The sequence below is a fragment of the Synchiropus splendidus genome, chromosome 4, assembly GCF_027744825.2.
Source record: "Synchiropus splendidus isolate RoL2022-P1 chromosome 4, RoL_Sspl_1.0, whole genome shotgun sequence".
NCBI classification, from domain to species: Eukaryota; Metazoa; Chordata; class Actinopteri; order Syngnathiformes; family Callionymidae; genus Synchiropus; species Synchiropus splendidus.
The window spans coordinates 3,768,793-3,792,760 of NC_071337.1; the positions used below are offsets into that span (position 1 = coordinate 3,768,793).

The following is a 23,968-nucleotide window of genomic DNA, read 5'->3' on the forward strand; positions in this document are numbered from 1 at the left end:
TAAGAAGGACTTACAACTTCTCCTCTCTGTCCAGGGTGCCCAGGAAGTCCATCCTTTCCTGGTGGTCCCTGTCCAGAAACACAGTTTAGTTGGATTTAATTCTTTTTTGACCATCACGAACCATGAGAGCCGCGACTTACCGGAGGGCCTTTGGGTCCGGGGAAACCATTGGCTCCCTGAGGTCCTGGCAATCCCTGGTGAGACCATGACATGGTGTTATGAGACTTCATGGTTGCCTGAAGCGTTCACGTAAACTGTGGACTCACCCTCTCTCCTGGTGGGCCGGGGGGACCATCACTTCCTGAAGTTCCCTGCCAAAATAAAACATTTTTTTGAACATCACTTCATCATATCAGAGGATGAAGCTAATGTTGCTAAAGTTAAATAGCTCAAATTGAACAAAGCAAATTTGGAGTCTTTATCAGCCGATGGTCAAATCAAAAAATATGTTGACGAACCTTTGCTCCAGGCTTGCCAGTAGCTCCTCGTGGTCCTCTTTGACCTCTAGGGCCCTGAGGAGCACAGACATTATTTTAAAGTCACATGAATTGTCATGTAGATAAATAGGTGAAGATGAGAGTGCAGGCAGGGTGGAGACCACTGGCTGGAGTGTTGGGCCTTATAGGACAGTCATGGTCACTGCCTTGATGCACGGTTTAGAGACTCAGCATTCAGAAGATTAGAGATGAAGATACTGAGGTTGTCATTGGGAGAGACTAAAAAGGACAAGTAGAGAAGTTTGGAGACCCAAGTTTGGGAGGACAGATGGTTCAGATACATGGAGAGGACAATGTTAGACCAAGAATGTTGGTGATATTTGAGGTCAGGGACATTGTACGGGACGGAGTTCAGACTTTACCGTTGGCCCACGTTGTCCTCTTGGTCCTGCTTTTCCACCCATACCCTGAAACACAAGCGGCATCAGCGACATTTGACAAGGCCACGAGGATTGTTAACCATTTCTGGACGCACCCTTGTTCCCTTCTCGCCATTTGCACCAGGGAATCCTGGGAATCCAAGAGATCCCTAGAAAAATAATCATTAGAAATAAGATAAATCCATTTAGATTCAGTTGGTGCTCATTCACTGGTGCATTGTAGTCAGACATCAAAACTCCTATGTTTGAGACAAATGTGTTCCATTAGAAACTAAGGCCTCCTCTTCTGCAACCAAATCGTGTCAAGTAGAATGTGACCGACTCACTGAAAGTCTGGATTTCCCAAGAACAAAAACTAGGGCAGACTTACCTTTGGTCCTTGTCTTCCAGGATATCCAGGCACTCCTGGTACACCGAGTTTACCCTGGAAAGACAGACAGGCATTAGACTCACAAAAGAATATTTACATCAGAACAACTTTGACGCGCTTACAGAGAACTTAAAAAAATATTCATACCTTCTCTCCTACTGGTCCAATTGGTCCGAGCTCACCAGGCGGTCCAACACGACCCTTAGGCCCCTCAGGACCGTCTTCTCCTCTTGGTCCTGTCACTCCAATTTCACCCTTTATTACAACGGAATAAGTGAATCAAGCTGTTCTTTCACAAACAGTGCAAATGTGTTGTCACGCCATCTTACCCTCTCGCCTTTGACACCAAAGTCGCCCTTGACGCCAGGGAAACCGTCTTCTCCCTAACCATTGCAGTAAAACAGGAAGACTGTTGTGTTAACCAAAACAAGGAAGTAGAGAGGATTCTGGGGAGTAGTTCAAACCACAGCAATGTTGTACTTGGAACAGAAGAACGCAGCTTGCATTCTGACTATAAATATTTGACCTGCTATTTTTGCCAGGAAGACGTTACCTTCTCTCCTTTGTGTCCCTTCAGTCCACGGATTCCTTGACCGCCCTGAAATGAAATTGTACAATCGTAATACTAGTAAACCACAAAGGAGGTTTTCTTTATCACCAGGATTCCTGAGGGACTGACCTTGATACCACGAGGACCAGGATAACCAATCGCTCCCTGAGGCCCATTGGGTCCCTGGTGGCGTTAAAGACAAATGAACGAAAGAACTTGTGTTAATAATACGTATGAAACCTGAACATTAAGGAGTAAATGTGTAGCATATAATTTAAACATTCTTGAATGTTGAAATGCACAGAGTTTCAAACAGGGATATTTTATTGCTGGGGACAGAATTCACCCACCTGGTTTCCTTTGGTGCCAGTTGGTCCTTCTTTTCCTGGGTGACCCTGCGAGCGAGGAACAAATTCAGAATTCTAGTAGAACTAGACGACCATAACTGGACCTCAGGAGACTTACCGGGGGACCATCGGCGCCCGGCATTCCTGGCAAACCTGGCTTCCCAGTGGGACCCTGAAAAAGACAGTAACCATCAAGATCAACAGATTCTCTGGCTGGTAGGTTCCGATTTTTATGGGGCAGATCCAGATTCAAGGCCTGTTCTGGTACGACTTTTGCTTTTGGAAAAATGTTCACTAGCAACGGAATGCTTGAGGTGTGGTAAATCAGAGAAGTTGCCATGGCTGGAACAGGACACTCAGCTGGACATCAGCTGTGGAATACTACTGAGCCTTTGACGTGTAGGATTTGATTCTAACCTTCTCTCCAGGTGGACCTGTAGCTCCCTGGGGTCCTGGCATTCCCTGCAGGACAAAACAAGAAACACATGGCCTGAGTTCTTTTTGTCTTAGTGTTGGGAATCAAATGTCAACACACCTGAGTTCCTGAAGTTCCCTGCTGACCAGGAGGTCCTGGTTCTCCTTGAGGACCCTGGAGACAAGAACAGTTGTTCCACCTCACACCCAAAAGGAAGTGAGAATTTAAAAAAAATGGGACTCACCAAGTTTCCTTTAGGACCCTGGGGACCGTCATTTCCTCTGACACCCTGTACAGGACATGACTTCATGAGAACTTTATCTTTCTATAAAACTACAGACACACAATGTAGCTAATGTGACTGTGGAAGAAAGAATGTTGCCGGGACTTTAATGATTCCTTTTCACAAGCCGTTAGCTACTAGCTTGTTGGACTGTGTGACCATCAACATCAGTCTAACTCCAGTGACTTGACTCACTGTTCAAATGTAGGTCGCCTATTTTAAAACGAACGTTTTGGTCACTGTGTGTGTTCCTCAACCACAGAAGGATAAAACGCAAAATAAAATTAGCACAGTGTGGTTTTTACTCACAGGAGGTCCGGCGATGCCAGGAGGACCTTTGGGACCCAACAAACCACGAGGGCCCTGAAGGGACAAGAAGAAGAAAAATCACACTCTGAAAGCCACCATGAATCGCAGGTGAGCATATTCAAGATCTCATCTCCTGTCTCTGCGACCCAGCATCTTGTTACCATGGTAACCATGGTGTTGCTGAGGAAACACTCACTGGTTCACCAGGAAGACCTCTAGGTCCGACCTCGCCGTCATCTCCCTGAAAACACAGCACACATGAATAAATGCTTGGCATAGTTCAAGCGTGATCAAAGTTAATACCCGTTCTCCATCTTCTCCTTGAGATCCCAATGGTCCCATTGGTCCACTGTCACCCTGTGAAGATGTTTAGACATATTTTAAATTTGAATATCAATTTGTTTGAAGATATCATGTATACGAGTTATGTGACAGTGAGTGACTGAAGTTGGTTAACTTCTGTAAAGACGAAACTGTAACCTTAAAAAATGAATTGAGCGTTTTCCTGCTGACTCACCCGGTTTCCTTTTTCACCTGGCAAACCTGGGAGACCATCAAAACCACGGTCGCCCTGACAGAGACGACAACAGTACGTCAGGATCTTGTTCCACATGATGGAGTCAGATTTACCAGTTTTAAAAGTGCATCGCAAAGCCGAACAAACAGTGAGACGTCAAATTCAACACTACATGAAGATTCCAATAGCTAATTTAAAATAATAAATTGTGAGGAAAAAAATCTGAAACGTGACAGAAATAACACGCTTGACAAGCTTATATAGCGTTTTTACTGCGATTTTAGAGTTATTTTAAGTTTAAAACTGTTGACACTATTTAACAAAGAAGTCAAGTGGACAAATCTAAATATAAAGACAAGACAGTGTTTGAACAGTAATAAAGAAATTATTAAAAATGTAAAAACGGAGACCAATTCAATATTCAACACCCTATTTAAATAGTGAATATTAAGAAAGGAACTTGAAATCTTGTCCTACATCATAAATAATTTTGATAAAGGATAATATTCTGAGTATTAAGAAAGGATTTATGGACCAAGTTTCTTTGACATAAAATAAAAAAAAAGAAGTTATGTCAGAGATAAAGATGGAAAATAATTCAAAACAATTCCAGCTCTTCAGATTTTTGGACAAAAAACTAAATCACAATTTGGGAGAGACTAGTAATCTCGAAATAAAACATAAAGCCACACTAAAAAAGTGACAGCTTAAATAGTTGCGGTGCACTATGGGACTTGTCACTTGTTTCTTTGACACGTGTGTTTGCTTAGGTCTTTAAGATAAACAGTCGAACACCCTCACTCCAAAAATCTAATTTGTAGCTACAGGACTGACTCATAGATGGAAGACAACACTGCAATAGAGAGATGGAGGACTCAGTTGTTCCCCTGAAACCATCAGCGGTGTTCCTGCTCACCTTGGACCCGGTCTCTCCGGGCATCCCTCTGGCTCCGTCGGCCCCGGCGCGGCCCTGAAAGTTCAGCATTCACTATCAGAGTGTCAATGAGCAGAGGCTTGAGTTGAAGCCGCTGCACTCACTCGTCTGCCAGATTTGCCCGGCGGCCCCATCGTCCCCTGAGGTCCGCGGCCCCCCTGCAGAGGGAATGATGCCATGGCAGAGACCGGTCAGTCAGAAATGCAAATTCACAAGAAGATGAGCCCCGTACCTGAGGTCCTGGATCTCCACTTTCTCCTTTCAGACCAGGACTTCCTTGAGTGCCCTGAAACAGACACGTGAGCATGTGACGGGTTGGACCACATACATTTATATCATGTGATAGACAGCTGTTGGTGCTGTATGTGCAGTATGAAAGAAACACAAAGCTCCTATTAAAGCTAAAAAGTGAAAAAGGGAGAACCATGTCTGAGGTGAACTCACCAGGGGTCCGGGGCGTCCGGTGAATCCCATTGGTCCTGGAGGTCCCTTCAGCGCCATCTATGGGCAAACATTGATGATTTATCTGAGAAGGCAACAATGCTAGCATGCTCAAATGTGTTGCCTATTTTTGGACTTTTTGTAGAAAAATGCTGCGTTCCTGATGTCCTCGGAACAATTCCTATTCGGGAATGGCGTGTAAAACCCTCGTGATATTCAGGGGATCATCAGGTAAGTTCAGTGAAACAGTTACTGCCATCTGTTTTTCAAGCCTACGTGTGATCCAAGTCAGATCTAGTCCTCGTCCAACTCATTGTTTCGTTCAATTCTGGAGACAGCTATGGACATTCTCATGCTTAAACCAACCAACTAGTAACACTAGTGTACACACAGTAGTCATAGTACCTGAAGTGCATCTGACTGAAAATGTAGACTAGCGTTTTAACAGTTCCACTAAAGTCGTTGCAGTACTCACTCGAGCTTGAGACAAGATGGCGGCAGCCTGGGCTTCCTGTGCAGACACAACTGGACCTTTATCGCCACCACCCTGTCCGAAGCGGAACTGCAACAGAGTAAACATGTTTGAAGAACTTTCTTCAGTGTCAATGCGGATTGATGAAGCACAACATGAGGAAAAATGTGTGTTTGTGTTCTGTCAGGGAAAACAAATGTAACCCACAGGCAACATGACAGAGGATCCTGGAGGGCCGGGGACTCCATCAGCTCCAGGGAGACCATGTTTTCCAGGAGGACCCTGACGTGGGACGAGAACAGAAAAAACATTTTTTTTGATCGATTAGCGACCCGATGAAGGTCAGAATCGGCCTCAATATTTAGGGTCCAAAAGGGTCATGTCTGTTAACTTCTCCGGGATACTGGGAAACTGAACGTTGAAAATACAACCATTTCAAGATGAAGATGATGAACTCACCCTCTCTCCAGGATCACCAACAGAGCCTGGAGGTCCTGAACTTCCAGGTGGTCCTGTGGGGCCCTGAAAGAAGTGGATTAGTGACGTCAGATGCTCTTCTGGAGGAAGATGTTAACCAGTGAGTGTGACTTACAGACGGGCCCTCGGGTCCAGGAGGCCCTTCGATCAGCATGCCCTGCAGATGCCAAAGAATTTAGGACAAACACTTTGGAGCACATGAAGAGTCCAGACAGAGGAAGCTGCTTGTGTCAGGAGGTAGAAGCTGTTCGTTTTTAAAGTTACTCAGCAGATTTAAATATTGAATACTACACGAATATGAATACGAGTCACAAGTTAACAAATGCATGAACGCACACTCTTCACTCTTCCCAGTGAAAGAGACCCTCGCTCGTACTTACAGGTTCCAGGACAGCAGGTTCTCCTTTCTCTCCTTTCTGGCCCCTGACAGCAGCCTGAGGAAAACACACGTGACCCACAACACAAGGCGTCAGTCAAACACGCATGGGCCCCCATGGTCACATGACTCACACTGGTGTCCACACAGTTGTGTCATGAATACTGTACATCTCCTCGTCATCGGGTCTGGACTTTCACTCAGAAGAAGTTGCTCTACGTTGCGTGCCACGTGCAACACTACATGAGCCAGCTGCTCCGTGTTTGGTCCCAACCAAGTCTTTGAAATGCATTCATCTTTCTATTTGTTGGTAGATAGCTCAGGAGTAGGGACAAAAGCTCTTGTTAAAACTCCAATTTATCTTGTGAAGTAGTTCAAATTCAGGGAGTCTGAGTGTGTTTGGTGGGGTTAAAGGAAGGGAGCTGAGTCGTCCACCACAGACTCAGAGTAGAGCCATGACCGGAGCCAGACTGGTACACTCAAAGTAAAGATGCGATTACTCCATGGAAACAGTTGTTTCACGACATTATTCTAATTTATTTAGGAATTTTCCACATACATTTATCAAGATTTCCTCTGTAACTGGAGAATACATTTTTTTAAAATTTAACTTAAATAAGGGTCAGGGAGTTGGAGATCAGTTGGCGAATCGGTGGAGGAGGAGAAGCTTTGCGAACACTTTGCCGCACTGAGCTGAGCCAAAAGGCAAAGCTCCCCTTTACCGATCAATCTCCATCCCGACTCTCACCTATGGTCCTGACTAAGAGAATGATCCCGGATAAAAGCGTCTGAAATGAGTGTCCTTCTACGTAAAAGATATCCCTGTATGCAGATGAAATATAGCACTATAGGCTTGGCCTACAATTGCTATAAGGCTGGATACGAGCTGCTTGGTGGAGGTCTGAGCTCTCTGACTAATTTGGAATGTTTCGTCAAAAATTGGGCAATCCGATCAATCAGGCAGAATAAAAATGAAACAATTACCATATCTGAGGTTTGTCGGGCTAGGAAGGACCAAAACTGAGAAATACTGTCCCAGCAGCCCAAACACAAGAGCTCATCTCAAGCTGTTACAAAGCGTGAAGGTGCCCCTTAGAAGGTGCTGAATCAGGCCTAAAATGGCTGGTGGCTTCCGGAGTGGATGGATTCATGCCCCCAGAAGTTGTCTCCGAGCTACACAAAGTTAAAAGAACCAATTGAGCTTTTGCTAGTTTTTTGTGGCATTTTGGCACTAACCCGAGCATCTCACCAGAAAACACAATACCATCTCCAAAGACCTGGTTGATAAACATTTTGCCTCGGGAAGCAAAACTACTTACGCCTCCCTCGTCCGTCACAGCGGACAGGGCGGGGCCCATGTCGGCGTCGATCTCGCCCCGCTCCACCATCGGCTCGCCATAGTCCCGATAGGAATAGTCGTATTCCTTCAGTCCCACGTCACCGGTCACATACTCCTCAGTGAAGGACTCTTCGGCGGCACCACCTGCCTTGGTGTGGTCGACCGGCTCACCCTCAATTGCCGTCTCCATCGGGGGCTGGTGTGGGATGGGCCACAGATGGAGGGACAGAGATGAGGAAGAGGAGGGAAAGGAAGAAGGGAGGATTCAAAGCCGAATCAACGGAAGATTCTTACCATCCGACCGTAGGGCTCTTGTTTACCTAATGCTAACAGTAGCAGCTGGTCAGTGTCTAGGAGATGCAACTTTTGTTTCTCTGTGGAAACTAACCAGTTAAAGTAGCATCTTGGAAACAAATTCTTGTCGGATGGTGACACTGTTGTCCAACATGCGATATCCTCCGCCACTTAGAGGCTCGGGACCTGTCTCGCAGACCTTCTGCCCAGCCGCCACTGCATCACTACCTACCAGCCCCTCGACTGGTCTCATCATCCACTGATGTGAGACACCAGTCGGGGCTTTGCTACGCCAAGCTAGCTAGTTTTTCACTTACCGTACGTCTTATAAAGCATCAGTCCAGAGAAACACTTGCCCATCATATAAAACCACTTCTATATTAATAATTACAAATAACTCATTTTAGCGTCAAGCTAACCTGTAAACAAGAAGTTGTTAGCAAACACAAATTGCAACAAAACAAATCAACTCTAGGGATTTTTCTTAACTATCCAGGTGTTTCTACATCTTTAAAAGAGCAACACTGACCGCTACCTATCTCCTTGTTTGGTTTGGTTGAACGCAATGTTTTTGTGTGGCTCTCCTTTTCACAAGACTTTTGTTCTTATCTCGAGAGTCCTGCGCTGGAGATGACAACAAAACATATCTTGTTGTTACTGAAAAGGAAGGCCGCATAAAAGCATTGACCGCTCGGATAGATAGTAGCGTGGCGCTGGTCTTCAAAAGAGTTTCTGAAAGTGATTTCTTTGGTGTCAGTGAGGACAAAATGGTGAGTCAGAGAAAGAAATGACGACTATGTTAAGCTACAAGGACTGGGCTCACCGCCACGTCGGCACCGTCTCTTCAGTGAGCTTTAACTGTGTCACTATCCGTCAGCTGTACTTCACTACTTTGGGTTCACTTCCTGTTTGTTACTGGAAGACCAGTGTGTACAATTTTAAGGACACTTTATGTCAATTTCCCTGCTTGTTTTCTTCAGCTAATTCCACCTAGCAATAAACGAAAAAATAACTCCTAAAAACAACTGACCTCAACCTTATATTATTTTTTAATAGAACAGTTACAAAATGAAATCTCAGTCCTGAACGGCGACAAGCATTTTAAGAGTCTATTATAATTAAAACAAGCTCATAATAATGAAATAATCTGTTTAATTTCTGGACCTTTATGACGTGCTGCACCATAGAATAGGTGGTCACAGTCAGCGTCACTAGGAGGGACAGTAGGAGTTTACTCGCCCACATGATGGGTGACTTGCACCATAAAACAAGTCATTCTGAGGACAGATAACAATCGTACAGAATATGAAAAATGTGATATGATATATATATGTGTGTGTGTCCCAATAGAGCCCATACCCAGCTGCATAGGGCGAGAGGCAGGGGTCACCATGGACAGGTTGCAGGTCCATCAGAGGGCAGAATTTGGTCAGAAGTAATGACACAAACAAAGATTTATCTGTGTTTGCATGTTCATGTTGTACTTTCCATGCTACAGACTCAAGGACCAGGGGCCAGATCTGACTTGCCAAGTCATTTTTTTGTAGCCTGCCAAGGCTGTGAAGTCATACGACTGGCTCAAAAACAAAGTTGACACTGATCAAAATTGCATGTCAATATCAGTGAGGTTTCCAGGAAGTGGAGATCATCAGTGGCAATGAGTCATAGAATTTTCAGAGGGGAAAAATGGTGGCAGTGGAGGGGAGTTTGACTGGGAAAGGTGAGGTATGTTTGGGCTTCATCCTTTCACTGGGAGTGGGTTTATTTTTCAGGATTTATAATTTACATATTTTGAAGCGAAACACTGACATGCTAACATTGGCTAGTATCACCTTCGCTTACTTCCTGTTGAAGACTTTTGAGTTTGGCACCCCTGTTGTACTTGAGTAAAACCTATTGTTATGAAAATGTTGTGGATAAACCAAGCACTTCCTTCTTGATATGGTCTCTGAACCTTACACACAGGTCCTCGTAATGCAAGAGTTGTGTGAGTTCAGGTAGCTAATACATGAACTGCTGGCTGGTTACCTGGTGGGGAGTCTCTTCTTCGATCACCTCACCGTCAGTCGGAGCGAGCGACTCCTCATAGTAATAATCGGTCTCAGTAGTGGTGTGGCCAGCCTCGGAATACTCTACGTCCTGAGCGAGCGAGTCGAGAGCAAAACAGGGAGGAAGCAAGCAGATTTGATCGGAAGAGCTCGGTTAGTTCAAAATCTGCTTGGGAGCGACGATGAAAGTAAAGAGATTGTGAAATCAGAGTTGCCCTCGATAAATTGGCAACACTCAGATTGAGAGAAAAAAAAAAAAAAGAAATTTCAGTTAAGAATCTGAATGACTATAAATGTCGCCAAAGCGAGATTTAGGAAGTCATTGAGATTGTTCCAGTGAAATTTCTTTCTTTTTTTCTTTGAGTTGCTGAACATCTTTTATTCCTCCAAGCGCACAGCAATTCATGAGCTCCCCCTGGAGGTTGGCACTCATCCCCGAAACATCACAGAGGATTGTTTCGGGGTGTTTCCTTGAGAACCCCCCTCCCCAATAAACAGCCTCACAAAAAACGAATTCAGTGCGACATGTTTTAAATGAAGACACAATGAGTGTTTAGAAAAACATCATTGGTTTCATTGAGCAGATGCCGGCGATCGAAGCACTGAACGTTTGCTGTGAAGCTGCTCTGTTCATTCTGAGGACAGAGACAAACACAGAGACAGAGACAAGGATGGTTGGTTGTGTTGCATGTGAGTGAGGTATTGGTCGTCCTTGGGTTCCATTTTGGCACCATGTGGCAGTCCATGCTCATTCCTCTGATTGGATGATCTCCCAAAAAGAAAGTTCTTAAATGGGTTGAGATTCTGAGGTTTAGATCTCAGGGCGAAAGAGAACAGTAGAATCAGCCATGCATCGATGTGCACCATTGGATCATATGATAAGGAGAGGTTCCCCGACTTCATATGATATCAAAATAGAAGGAGGCGGCCAGGTTGGTATGTCCCTGGTCCAATCAAGGGTCAGATAGTCCACCATAAAATGTTCCGCACCACGGTGATTTGGAGGCAGATCATTATTGTGGATGGACCTGACGACCACATTGGACCGGCGGAACATACAACTCTGGGTCATTCCGGCCCAACCATGGGCCTTAGAGTTGTACCTGTTGGTAACCGTTGGTAGCTTTCTTCGCTGCGACGGCAGCTCCGCTCAACGCAGTCTTGCCAAAGGGAGGGAAAGGTCTGTGGTGGGATTTGACATTATTGTCCAGCACCACCTTGGATTTTGTGGGTCGAGGTGGGGTGGGACGAACGGGGGCGGAGGTTGAAATGACTTTCTTTTCCACCACGGTCCTGGCTGACGACTTGGTGATCGGGATTTTGGTGACCACAGTTTTGACTTTGCTGATCTCTTTGACTTGAGCCTTTCCATTAGCTTTAGCTGCCGGAGATTTGGTGGACATGGCTATCGACATCTTTGTTGGTTTGGCAGCCTTGATCTCGACTTTGGCCGATTTGGCTGCGCTGACAACAGTCTTTTCGACCTTCACTATCTTCTCGGTCTTGGCCTTTGAAGTGGTTTCCATTCTAACCTGGCCGTTGCCAACTTTCCTCTCTCCCACAGTTATTTTGTCGACAACTTTCCCGTTGGCTTTGGCAAACCCATTGGCTTTGCTCTCGGACTTCCCATTAACTTTAAGCTCTTTGATTTGAACTAGTTTTCCGTTGGCTTTTTTGTCCGTAGATGCTTTGCCGTTGCCACTTGTGTTAGCCTTTGACGCCGTGACTTTCTTCTCCACTGAGGATTTCCCGTTGCCATTGTTTTTTTTCTCAACAACTGTTTTGCCATTGCCATTGACTTTGATCGCAGTTGTTTTGCTAATAGTTTTAGTTATAACAACTTTACCATTGGCTCCAATGGTTTTCTTCTCAACAGTTGTTTTACCATTCTTAAGTGGGGCAGCGGTAGGTTTGGACTTGCCGCCGGCAGTAGGTTTGATCCTAGACAGCAACATGGCAACAGCAGTTGGTTTAGCCTTTGATGATTTCACAATCGAAATCTTGGATTTAGTGGGCATCGAGGGCTTGACGACGAGCTTGTAGGACCCGGACTTGGCCGCCTTAACCGGGGTGGGTTTGGGCTTTACCACGGTGGACTTGGTGGGAGCCGCTTTTCCATTTGATGCTTTCTTCTAATGGTTGCATTCAATGTTTGTTCAGAGCGTTTCATGTGTATGAGTGTGGTTTGTCAAGGATGTGGGTATATTTCAGCAGAGAAAGGGAAGAAGGGTGGGGGGGTTGGAAGAGGGGTGAAAAAGCACAACAGGGATGGACAGAAGGAGAGAGAAAGACAAGAGTGGATGTTTTGAGAAACAATGACATAAAGATGGCTAAGGCTTGGATGATATTACTGAGACTGTACAGGCATTACTGGATATAGCAAGGTCTTCGTTGTAGGAGATTAAAGGACAAGTACAGCTGTAAATCAGCCTTGTTTGTAAGGACACTTCGTAGATCTAAGGGAACCGCTTTAGCTCTCCAGTAATGCCACTCTCATGATTAATCGACAAAGCAGCGCCTTCATGGCTAATGAGAACCGGAGCCTGAAGTTTAAGCAGAGGCACTGAGGGTGAGGCTGGTTAGCTGAGGCTCAGGTTCCAAACACATACAACAGGGACAAACAAGATGGCTGCCCTCGAGGAAAGATACAAGACAAGTTTGTTCATTTGGTCTATATGCCGTACATGGGGTTTGTGGCCATGAAATGTTCTCAAAATTCTCGCTTTAGCTTTGATTTTTCTGTCTCAGTGCTGACTGGCTGGATCTCAGCACAGCAACCTGCCACACCCTAGTGCCCCCATCTGCAACAACATGGCCACAAATGACACACACACAGACACACAACAACAACATAATGAAGACAACAACATCTCTGGGTGAGTGTGGCTCATATGGTGAGCACAAACAGCTTAGATCAGAGCGAGGAATGGAGTGATGAGGATGGAGGGATGAAGAGCGATATGCACGTGAAACAATGTATTTGAGAAGGTAAATCAGAAGGACTTGTTTGGTGAGGTGTTAGGAGTAACGGGACACGTCGAGATCCGCCATCGCCTTTGGTCAATCCCTCTGTCTCCATCACCCTCCTCCCTCTCTCTCTCTCTTCAAACCCTCTGTCTTCTCCTTTACCTGTTCAGCTGGGTCCTCAGGTTGCTGAGAGGGTAACAGAGTGGGGGAGGGAAAGCTGGTGGTCTCCTCGTAATAATAGGGGTATTCATGGTCATCCCGCTCCTCATCAAAGTACTGAGACCAAGATGGAAAGATGGGACAGAAGGAGAGGGCAGGTCGGGTCGGCAGAAGGGTGGGAGGTGAGCGGAGGCATGAAGGATGGGAAGAGAAGAATGCACCACAGAGAAGATTGAATTCTCAAAGCGGAGTGACGAAAAGTGGCACAGGTCAGTGTCAGCGGGAAAAAATGTGATACAAAAGGGCAAAGCAGCAACAATGAAACATGGCAAGGGCAGACTTTTGTTTGTCATCGAGCCACAGTGGTCTGTGCGTTTCAGGTTCAGGCTTCGCTTTAAGCTAAATATTTTGAAGAGAACCATGACCTGTTAACCGCTGCGAGGTCATAATGAGTGAGTCGACCCACACAAGACTCGGACTGAGGTAGCAGCTCGATTAAGTCAGGCAACACACATGCTGCAGGGTGAGTCACAGGATGGAGCAACGTCTTCTTCATTCCAATGGGTGGCGACATTACTTCTCTTTTCATTCCAGAGTTGTCCTGAATCTGTTACGAGCAGAGACAGCCCCTCCACTCGTTTAACATCCTTGTTTCTAGTCGTTTCGGATTTCAACCTGATCGAGCATTTGCTGCGATAATCATTCCACATGTCTGGAATATTCATTATTGCTTCTGTTGTTTTGGAATGAAAGATAGCAGTTCAGAGAAGCAGTTCCTTTCTGTTTTGCGAGTCGTGTGAGCCAAGTTTGCATCAAAGCTAAAATGCTAGCTCCAACGGTCCTTTGATGTTAATGCCATTTCTTTAAACCAATAAGTCACTTGTCGAACAACCCTGTGTGGGAAAACTAATGCCCTGAAAATGGACCATGTGGAGGTGGTTGAAGCCCAAACCTATACTATCAATACTATGATTCTGGCTGTCCCAATCTTCAACCTGTCACAGAAGAGGTTTGTCTCTTCAGTGCAGGTATCAATAAAAACCCGAGAACCAATTCATATCCTAGTTATAATACGTTTCCTATATTTCTCCCTACGTCTATGTCTGTCGAAAAAATGAAGGAAAACGCAGACCTCCCAGGCTGATATTACGCAAGTTAACATTTACGTGGGCTTCATCAAACTGGGTCATCTTTGTATCTTAAACTCACAATGAGAAATTGAAATTTTTCCTCCACAGTTGGACGAAAGCAAAGCGAACGTTTCAGTTATACTCAGAACGGGGAAATTCCCAGTTACGCCACAGGTGATGCCACCTATTTAGGATTTCCCAGCCGGAAAGTGTCAGCATCGTACGCAATCCAAGATGGCTACCCCAAATGTAAACAGGAAGTAAAAGTTCTGAACCAATGAAATGTGCCAAAGGAAACAAGGCATGTGACCCACTTCCGAGGTTACAGGGAAGCAGCAAATATTTCGGTTCCCTCAGCTGTCATGTGAACCTGGTCACTGACGATGCACTGCCTCCTTTTTTGCTAGCTGTTGCTGCAGTAGGTTCCACGTGAGGCCGAGGTGATACGATATCCAAGTTACATCCAGTACAACCGTAACCAACTAACCAAGGTCAACTCAAGCAGACTTTTATGGCTCAAAGCTTATGGTAGAAGATGTGATAAAAGGTATATCGCCAGCTTTTAATTTGAAGGGACGCACAGACCACAGTGACGTGTGAAAAACAAAGCAAATTCAGCAGCGCATGAATAAAACCTTGCTGATTTATATTCACGACAGCCGGTCAAAGATTGGCAGCCCCCGAAACACAGATCATGTACTTTGGACGGATACAGATGAATAGAATTGGCTGGGTGAACGTCTGGTACCAAATATAGATCTGTGGCTGTGGGGAAGGTGGGAGGGGGTGGGAGGGGGCAACACCAAGGAGGGGCAGTGAAGCTTGTGCAATGTTGTCATCTACACAACCAGTCTCAGTAAGCAAAGAGGCTCAACCTCAAGCCATCTTCATGCCAAGTACTGACACTTAGAAGCCAATAAGAATCCTTCACTCCTCGTGTGTTCTCTGTCATTCATTCCATGAGAAAGGTGTCAGTATTTGTATCCTCCTCTGCCTCAGTCGCTCAGGGTCGAGATTGAAAAGCAGCGCCGTGAGCGACAGAGGGCTGATGAGAGAGGAGCCCCTCGACCTCGGTCGGTCAGAGGAAGGATACAAACATTTGTCAGGTGAATTCAGAGCGGACAGAAAGGGGGAGCACTTTGATGACGTCTGTGAATGAGCCCAACCAGTCTGAGGACTTTGCTTCCATTTTCCAATGATGGCAAACGACATCACAGCAATCGGGAATCGGAAAAAACGTCAGATAGCGACTTGCACTTTTAGTGAGTGAGAATTATAAGACACCTCGATTGAGTTTCAAAAACTTCATGTTAAAAAATATGTCTAAATAACTCATGCAAGCTCAAAGATCTTGAGTTTCTTTCATGAATAAATATAAAAGCTTCAATTTCCCACAGAGTTCTATGGTTTTCCACAAGCCCACAATTACAACACTGCAAAATGTGATACTTTAATTGTAATTTCAGAGGGATGAAAAAGAATATAGTGGCAATATATTGATTCTGATGACCTAAAAATGAGTCCTGCACTCAACCCTTGTTAAAACACTGAAGCACTCAGAACAAGAAGAAGCCGGATAACAACAAATAAGAGGTCAAACTCTGCCAAACTCCCTGGACACTGTGTTTGCTCGTCTTTTCCAGCTCACCAAGCCTCACCACACATACATCAGGGCTGACTTTCTCCTCTTTGTTTGCATGTCTAACCATATTTTGCTCTTCTGGTGTTGATTTGCAGAGTATTCCTGGAGCAGCCGTGTGTATTTCTGCTCCTTTAAATCTGAACGAGGCCACAGGAAAGGAATTCACAAAGTCCTCAGCCTGTGTCAGGGGCTTGATGGAAGCTGCAGATGAGCCCATGATAGCAGACGACTGACACCCTGAGGTTTCTAACGCTGTCATTTCCAGCGTCTCCAGTGCTGTTAGGATAATTGTGGTGTTTGGTTTGACATGGAGCGAGTGTGTAATCAGAAGGTCCGTACAGGACAGGAACAAGACAGACTTTCAATTGCGCTGACGGGACGTTACTCACGTAGGTGTTGGGGTCCTGAGCTTGGGTCTTAGGTAGAGGGGAGTCACAGTCGGGGCTGTAGTGTTCGCAGAAGTCGTAGGCAGCCTGGGCGTTGGAAGCGATCAACAACTGCTGGATGTCTCCCTGTGGACAGAAGACCATGTGTTTGGATCATGGAGGCCGTAATCGGCAGCTGGAGAAAAGCTCTTGAGCTTCGTCCCTCCACACACAGATGGTCAAGAGCTTCATGTCCGGGCCATCGCAGAGAAAGACTTTGGTTTTGAGCTGGGACTCAAGCTGATCATTGACAGAGGCCATTTTCACCAGGAACTGGTGTGACACCATTCTGGGCAACCTGACCTCACTTGGCTGAAGATGTTGACTTTGGAAAGTGGACTTTTGTGTCCTGTGCAGACGCCACAGGAAGCCTGCAGCGCTGCATGTCAACACATAGGCGTTTGAGTCACGTAATCTCTTTTACGAGACGGTGCTGGAGATGGTGTCAGTGGAAGCTGCGGAAGCCAGAACATGTGCTTCCATTGAAATGCAACACTGAAGGCTGCATAAGAAGCAGAGTGAGGACGGGTTGGTCTAATTGTCCCCTCAACATCTCTTCGGTGAAATGTTCTCGAGATGTCCAACTGGGAGACGTCCGTGGCACAGGCAGGAAAGATTGTATTTCTTGGGATTCCTGGCAAGGCTTTTCACCAGGAAAGGAACCCAACTCCTGCAACTTAACTTGTGAGTTTTCAGGGGCAGATGTTGATGGCACCAAAACATCAATACCTGGACTATTTGCACCATGAAAAAGAGAATCTACACTATGTTTGGTGTCATGACTCACAAACTGATTTTTACACCAGGGATTTCACGATCTGGCAAAGGTTTTTACTTCAAGGTCAAATAGCTTTTCCTAGTTGGCTGGAAGGACAGTAGTGTTTTGTACCAATGGTAGGATCTATTGACTTATAGTCGGGCGCCTTCACTGTCGCACATGAATCCAACAGCTTCGACCAACCGTCCTCACCTGGAAAACTTCCTCATCGAGCAGACGAGCACCAAAGACTGTGATGCCGTTGGTGTCCACCACTGCGTTGTTGCCGCGGGGAAGATGCCGAGTCATCTTCTTCTTGCAGTCCAGCAGCAGAGTCACATTTTTCTTTGAGACAGAGAAAGCGATTCGGTGCCACCTGGAGAGCAAACCATCCGTGGATTAACGACCAATCGCAGTAATGCAGAGAAATCCAAGGCAGCATGGTGCACGTGCGCCTCTCCAGACGGGTTTGTTGGTTACTGACTTGCCATCAGCCAGGTTGACGCCTTTAAACAGCGGGTAGTCTTCAGGCGCGGGCTTGCCGTTCTGGTCTTCGTAGAGGAAAACGGGCGAGCGGCCCATTTCGATGCCCAGTTGCTGAATGCCCTGCTCACTGTAGATGGAGAGAAGGAACGCCTGGAGACCAGCGTGAGCTTTCACCAGAGCCATGATGGAGAAGTTCTCCGGGAAGCGACCTGCACAGTGGAGATGAGGTGAAAGACAGTAGTTACAACGAACTCTGAAGGAGTAGTCAGTCTGACCCAAAGACAATTGGCATATGTTGCTTATCCCAAATGTGTAAGACTGTTGCAGTGCATCGTGGTTCTATAACAAAGAACTTTAGTGAGGCATCCTTGAACCTTCATCATCTAGGTGATCCAATGTGGGTGCGACTGCCTTGTTGTCACTTGTCTAGCTCCAATAACCAATGCCCATAACACATAAAAACGAAGATCCAGTCCGATCTCATGTCTACTTCTTCCTGCATGTCCCATCAGTATTTGCCAAAAGTCTTCCTCCTTAACCTGATCATCTAGTGGCACCTTCATGTCCCCATTCATCATGAGCTTCATTCATTGTCCTCTTTTTCTACGTCGCCAACATTTCCAGTCAAATACTGCCGTCTCCATGTGTCCAGATCATTCAGCCTTTCAAAAATTCTCAGAGTGTTAATTTCTGATCCTGCATAGTGACTTATAAATCCTGAAGCTCTGAGGACAACCGTCTCTGATGCGAGTGTGTGCACAACACTTTCCCTGGTTCCGTGTCTTACAGCAGGACTCCACTGGAGGGCAGACCGACGTGAGCTTCATTTACTTCTGTGTCTTGGATTCAAGAGGTAGATTTAAGAGGTTCATTTTCGATGGTGTGGTCAGGAGACGCCCCTCAAAAAGACAATAGCCGACTAACATCAACAATGAGGGCCATCAATACATTTGCCAACCCTGGAATGTGATTGCAAATACACACATCTTCACTGTGGGCGACATGAGAACAGTGTGAAGTTTTTACGTGAACCTGAAGGGTGTGAGTGACGTGAGCCTTCCTGTGTGTCAACTATAGGTCAGAGCTGGCTTTACTCATCGCGTGGAAGGTTTCTGACCCAAATGGATTTTTTTTTTAAAAAGGGAGTGTTGTCGTAGATGATCGAGGACGGAGAGTTAAAAAGGCTTTTTTTATTGAAGCATGGAATTAAAGTTGATAGGTATTTTTGACACATAAACGTTTTCGTCCCCTCCACAGCAGCAGAACTGCCAACTTCATTTGTCTCGGTTTCCTTCACTCACTCAGCTGAAATCCATAACTGACCGCCTCATTTCGCAAATAGAAGCCTGCCATCGTATTTTTGGTTCAGTGGCCTCAGGAATGCAGACATTTCATTTTCAAACCACACTGTGCCTTCCTACTTTATTTGCAATGGATTTGGCAAACCAATATTTTATTTTTCACGTTGCAAAAAACTCGATCTGTCCAGGGAAAGACTTCATCACGATGCTGACGCTGCCAAATGTACAGTTTCTATAGTTTGATACTTTCTTCATTTGTAACATTTTGTTCGGTCATGACAATAGGAGCTTTAAACCCTTGATCATTTGGGACGAGTGTCTCGATCGTTGCAGCGGTGAATCCTACCTGAGAAGAGCTGCTTGGTGGGGGCAGAGATCTGGGCCCTCTTGGAGATGCGGTAGGCATGATCGGGACTGCTGGAGCGGCGAGATGTGCAGAAGCCAGGAACTTTCTTGACGCCTTCAGGGAGCGTCGGAACCTGCAGCGCTCTCAGCACGTCCACTGGATCTGAAAAATAAAAACACAGAGGTCAAGTGATAAAATAAAATACATCAGAATCACATTTTAGCGTTTGAAGAATATTACTCCGCTGGTTAAACAGCTATTGTCAGGAGTGAATGATGCTGTCCGTCCTTTATCTGCATAGAAGAAGTGGCCCCCAGTTTCTCAGAAGGTCAACACCAAACATGTCTCCTAATTCAGGAAAATCCCCAAAATCCATAATGTATATCTTAATGGCCCTTTGGGAAATCCCCTCTCAATACTTGTACTGCACACCCCATAATGTACTGCAACACCTGAAGCTCCTCTATCAGTAATATAATATAAAAGGTTTAAAATAACTCAGTGAGTCGTCTCCCTTCTCGGACTAGTGAGTCATGACTTTCTTGCAGATAACAGACCTCTAAGAACAGCTCCTTCACACCCCTCATGTAGTTTGAGGAACCTTCTTAGTCACTGTGTGGACTATGAAAAGGCTCCAGCTCATTCTGTGCTTAACTCAAAGTCAGCCCTTCACTCATGATGGCAGAGCACAAGGAGCGACCAGTGGCCCGGCGTGTTGCTCAGGGACACTCTGGGGCTGAGGATTGAACCTGTGACTTTACAGAGCTGGCAAATGTTTGATGTTCTTCAGAAGATCGTGGTAAATAGTGTTGAACTGCCTTTGTTCCACTGCAGTCCAGTCGTCCCAAGCTCTGATCTCAGCTTCTAAGTGAAGGCACCGTGACTTTCCCACCTGAGGAACGGACCCTGAGATACACAGGAGCCAAATCAAATGTACTACTTGCATTAGATCAATGCCTGTCAGGAGAAGAAGTTCAAGTTTCTGTTCCTGTGCTCATGGAACTGCCAGGCTGCTCAAATCCCGTGGAACTCAAACTTCATTTGCTTATTCCTCACCACAGTGGAGTTTAGACTCAAGAAGACAATACTATTTTGAGTAAAAAAAAATTCTTATCCCACCTCTTTAAATAAATAAATTTCCTTAAATGATGTAGTGCCCCTCCTAGCCTGCATGTGGTGTTGTAACACAATGGCATACACCATGTATACAAAGCAAGGAAGAGGAACAACGATGAAATGGCGGGCAAAAAGTAAAAAGCTACAGCAGAGATTTGACTAGAAACCAACAGGGGTGGATCAACTGGGAATCTAGTCAGTCCGAATGCTAGGACTTGATGGTGGGGTGGAGTGATGACATCATCTTGGTTATTGCTCGAGCAGACGATGATATGAAACCGGAGATTTAAATTCTGAACCGGTTTCGAAAAATCGCAGTTTTAGATTTGAGTGGACCAAAGATGAAGCAGAATACGAGGGACACGACTTCATGAGCTCTGGGACAATGAGGACACACGCAGTCCACCAGAACCACTCTCAATGGCTCCATGGAAATGTGGTGTCCAACAGCGTTTCAGGTGTAAACCAGGCCAAAAAGAGTCGCCCATCGGACTCTGACTGTTGGATATCCAGCCTCCTGAAGTGACTGTGAAACACCTTAAGTCAGAGTCAAATCTCTTCTCCTTTATTTCAACAAAGATACTGAACAATTCTTCAGACTTGAAGGTCAAACACCGTGTTAGGACAGAAATGGCTGGGTGACAGCAGTCAGCTTCAGCTTGAATGACCAGGCGTCTTTTGCGTGGAAAAGCGCGCAGCTGTGAGATGCAGCATCAGCCCGTGCAGGATTCCACAAGGACCACTTTTAGTCTTGCAGCAAGAAAGGAAGCAGTGTGTCCAAGCGAGCGAGCGCGATGGCCCAGGTCCAAGTCAAACACGGCGGCAGATACAGTCCAGCTCAGTGTAAATCAGAGCAAAAACAGCCACTTGTGCTGACGACTCAGGCCAGCCAGACAAGTCGCTGTTGAAGTGATAGTGGCGGGTCTGTGCGGGGACACACACAAGCGGCTCACAGCTTCGCTCGCACCTCGGGTCTCGGCTTTCACACGGCCGGCTCTCTTGACTTTGCTCAAAAGTCGAGGGCAGGAACTGCTCCCAGCCTGTTTCAATACCCCGACACCACCTGAGAACATGCAAATGCTGAAATGCTACACTGATCCGGTGAGTGCTTGGTTTTCCACTCATGCCAGGGGTCAGACTCGGGGTCCAGCAGTTCAGTCAGTTAAACTACACACATCTAACGTCACATATACATTCACCAGATCATCAGCCGGTCAGTGCAGTGCTGCTGGACCTCCTGGACACTCTGGCCGACCTCAACTAACATCAACATGGGCTGAAGGAAACGTTGTGCCCTACAGACTCATGCTGAATTGCATCGCTCATACAACCCGTCCAATATGGCCCCTGTCACCCCTCTAAGGCTGCAGTCAATCTAGCGGCTAAAAGTCCCAACATTGGGAGAGTCTTTCTGGTGGAATTTGACTCAGGAAGAAGCACCTCTGGGTCCATCCTTACTCATGACTGTGATGAACCTTAAAGTCTCCTTCCTGCATCAACTGTTCTGGAACCTTCCGTCCAGTGAAGAAGTCCAAACAGAGGACTAGATTATAACCCCACCCTGACCTGGAAACGCCTCCAACTCAGAGAGTCAGACTTAAGGAGAAGGAAAAATACACACTTTCAGCAAGAGAATGTCTTGATCCTAACTCGGGTATGTTGAGATATGAAGGTGTGGCAGTCTAGACCAGCAGGACTGTGTCGGTATATCACGGTGAAGAAGGAGCGGAGTAAAAAGGCAGAGTTTGATTTAAGGTTTTGAGGCACATGTGTGCTCAACATTACGCATGGATCTGGATACGGACGGCTCCTTCTATACGTGCTCCGTTTTCTTCATGTTTTCAAAAATCTTACAGATATGGGCCAAACAGAGCAGTGCCACTGGAAACCATGGGGGGCAGTGTTGCTGTTCCTGCCCGATACGCAGTTGTAATGAGACACGAAGAAGACATAACACTGGTGGAAACTCTCCGTCCTCCAGTGGCCATATATTTAACAGCATCACCAACCTCCTCCTCCTACAACGCTGCCTCAGTTTCCTCTTTTGTGCAGGAGCTACATGATCTATACTGACTCCACAGTCGCAGAAAAGTATGGGCACTTTTTCGTACGAAAAGTGAGCAAAAATGGGGCTTTACTTATTTTGACGGGACTTGCAGAGACAAGCCACAGGGTGGCAGGACTCGTTCATCATTCAAATCACTGCTGGTCATCCATCTTGACAGAAGCCAGTGGAGATAAGAGGAATAGCGTATAACCTGATGCTGACAAAAGAATGCCTCCAAATGATGTTTGAATGAGTTTGAAATCGTAAGATGTTCAAAGATGATTTGAGTTTAAACCTCCATCTGATGGGTCATCATGGAGAACACTCGTCTCCCAGACAGAAGTGCAGTTCACCAATGATGCAGAAGATGGCCGACACCAGGATGGAGACCTTTTCTCCAGAGAAATGGACCTAAGTGGGCCATTCACGGAGGCATCACATTCCTGGGAAAGGTTTTTCTCGAGTGGTCTGAAAGCCAAAAGTCACTCTTCAACACCTTCAGCGATGACTCCGCTGGGACCAGGTGAAACAAGAAAGAGAGTGTGGAGAGATGGGAAGAGGAAGATGTGGAGGGTTCAGACAGAGGTGGAGTGTGTGTTCAGGTTGGGAGAGGCTCTACGAAGGGGGGGTCGCCGGTGACAGTACGGCTCTCTGATGGAAGGATGCAGGCTCAGATTGCAGCCAGCACAATGTGGCGCTCTGTTCCCGCTCGCCGCGCTCACATCTGTCCGCCCCAGAATACCACAATGTCGGCGAAAACACACCCTCAGAAATAACACGCGGGGCCGCTGGGGTGCGCGCTCACCCGGGACGGGGCCACAGCTTCCCGGAGTCCCGAATATGAAGTTGGACAAGGAAGAAAAACAGACAGCAGAAGAAGAGTGGGCTCTTTCTTCTCGCGCCGCCCGTCCTGAGCACCATAAGCGCTCACAGATGGCTGCCGCCGTTTGATGTAAACACGGCGATTACTGTGCCAGCGCGCACACAGGAAGCGGGGCTCTGGGGCACGTGAGGGCGAGGGGGTTGTGGGTTACAGTGGCTGCAACACGGGACTTTGTTTTGTCTGTTCCACACAGTGGACTCGCACGAGCTTTGGACCAACTCATGAGACCGAGGACGTCATTTCACAGTGGGAAGATTCTGAGCTGGGATGCAACCCATCCGAGGACATGCTCCTCTGTCAGAAGAGGGTGGAAAGTTTTCCCAAGATGGAGGTTCAAGTGTCTCAGGGTCACAGATGAGATCGGGGCTGAATGCTCCCTCAGAGTAGAGGGCGAGGAGCTGAGTCATCCGACAGATACTCAGAGTAGAGCTGCTGCTCCTTTACACTGAGAGGAGCCTGTTGAGGAGCCTCTTCTCAGGAGGCCTCCTCGGTGGGTGTCCTGGGCATGGTCTCCTGGGAGGAGCTTGTGGGTGTGTCCCTCTTCCTGAGCGTCTGGTCCTTCAAAATGAACACAGTTTCAAGTGTCGCCAAGGCACACATCACAGTCACCAACAGGCAGGACTGCTTTCATTATGGAGAGCAGGAGACTTCAAAGTGGGA

The 23,968-nt window shown here is 46.3% G+C and overlaps 1 protein-coding gene across 2 annotated transcripts in view; it reads right to left on the bottom strand.

The window, feature by feature from the left end:
- col11a2 (collagen, type XI, alpha 2) overlaps positions 1–23,968 on the bottom strand; it is a 53,305-nt gene that overhangs the window by 11,205 nt on the left and 18,132 nt on the right. Inside the window, exons 2-37 of one of the 2 annotated variants that reach the window (XM_053863429.1) lie at positions 19,263–19,424; positions 17,614–17,824; positions 17,343–17,505; positions 16,337–16,459; positions 11,153–12,181; positions 10,030–10,140; positions 7,688–7,903; positions 6,373–6,426; positions 6,108–6,149; positions 5,975–6,037; positions 5,723–5,797; positions 5,519–5,605; positions 5,047–5,103; positions 4,835–4,888; positions 4,707–4,760; positions 4,585–4,638; positions 3,669–3,722; positions 3,455–3,508; positions 3,348–3,392; positions 3,152–3,205; positions 2,804–2,848; positions 2,680–2,733; positions 2,562–2,606; positions 2,263–2,316; positions 2,148–2,192; positions 1,927–1,980; positions 1,801–1,845; positions 1,577–1,630; positions 1,395–1,502; positions 1,248–1,301; positions 973–1,026; positions 860–904; positions 459–512; positions 267–311; positions 141–194; positions 15–68 (exon numbers count right to left, since the gene is read on the bottom strand). In XM_053863429.1, coding sequence (XP_053719404.1) covers positions 15–68; positions 141–194; positions 267–311; positions 459–512; positions 860–904; positions 973–1,026; positions 1,248–1,301; positions 1,395–1,502; positions 1,577–1,630; positions 1,801–1,845; positions 1,927–1,980; positions 2,148–2,192; positions 2,263–2,316; positions 2,562–2,606; positions 2,680–2,733; positions 2,804–2,848; positions 3,152–3,205; positions 3,348–3,392; positions 3,455–3,508; positions 3,669–3,722; positions 4,585–4,638; positions 4,707–4,760; positions 4,835–4,888; positions 5,047–5,103; positions 5,519–5,605; positions 5,723–5,797; positions 5,975–6,037; positions 6,108–6,149; positions 6,373–6,426; positions 7,688–7,903; positions 10,030–10,140; positions 11,153–12,181; positions 16,337–16,459; positions 17,343–17,505; positions 17,614–17,824; positions 19,263–19,424 — 3,626 coding nt within the window. The remainder of the gene's footprint in view (positions 1–14; positions 69–140; positions 195–266; positions 312–458; positions 513–859; positions 905–972; positions 1,027–1,247; positions 1,302–1,394; positions 1,503–1,576; positions 1,631–1,800; positions 1,846–1,926; positions 1,981–2,147; positions 2,193–2,262; positions 2,317–2,561; positions 2,607–2,679; positions 2,734–2,803; positions 2,849–3,151; positions 3,206–3,347; positions 3,393–3,454; positions 3,509–3,668; positions 3,723–4,584; positions 4,639–4,706; positions 4,761–4,834; positions 4,889–5,046; positions 5,104–5,518; positions 5,606–5,722; positions 5,798–5,974; positions 6,038–6,107; positions 6,150–6,372; positions 6,427–7,687; positions 7,904–10,029; positions 10,141–11,152; positions 12,182–16,336; positions 16,460–17,342; positions 17,506–17,613; positions 17,825–19,262; positions 19,425–23,968) is intronic. The other variant, XM_053863430.1, reaches the window with a different exon arrangement.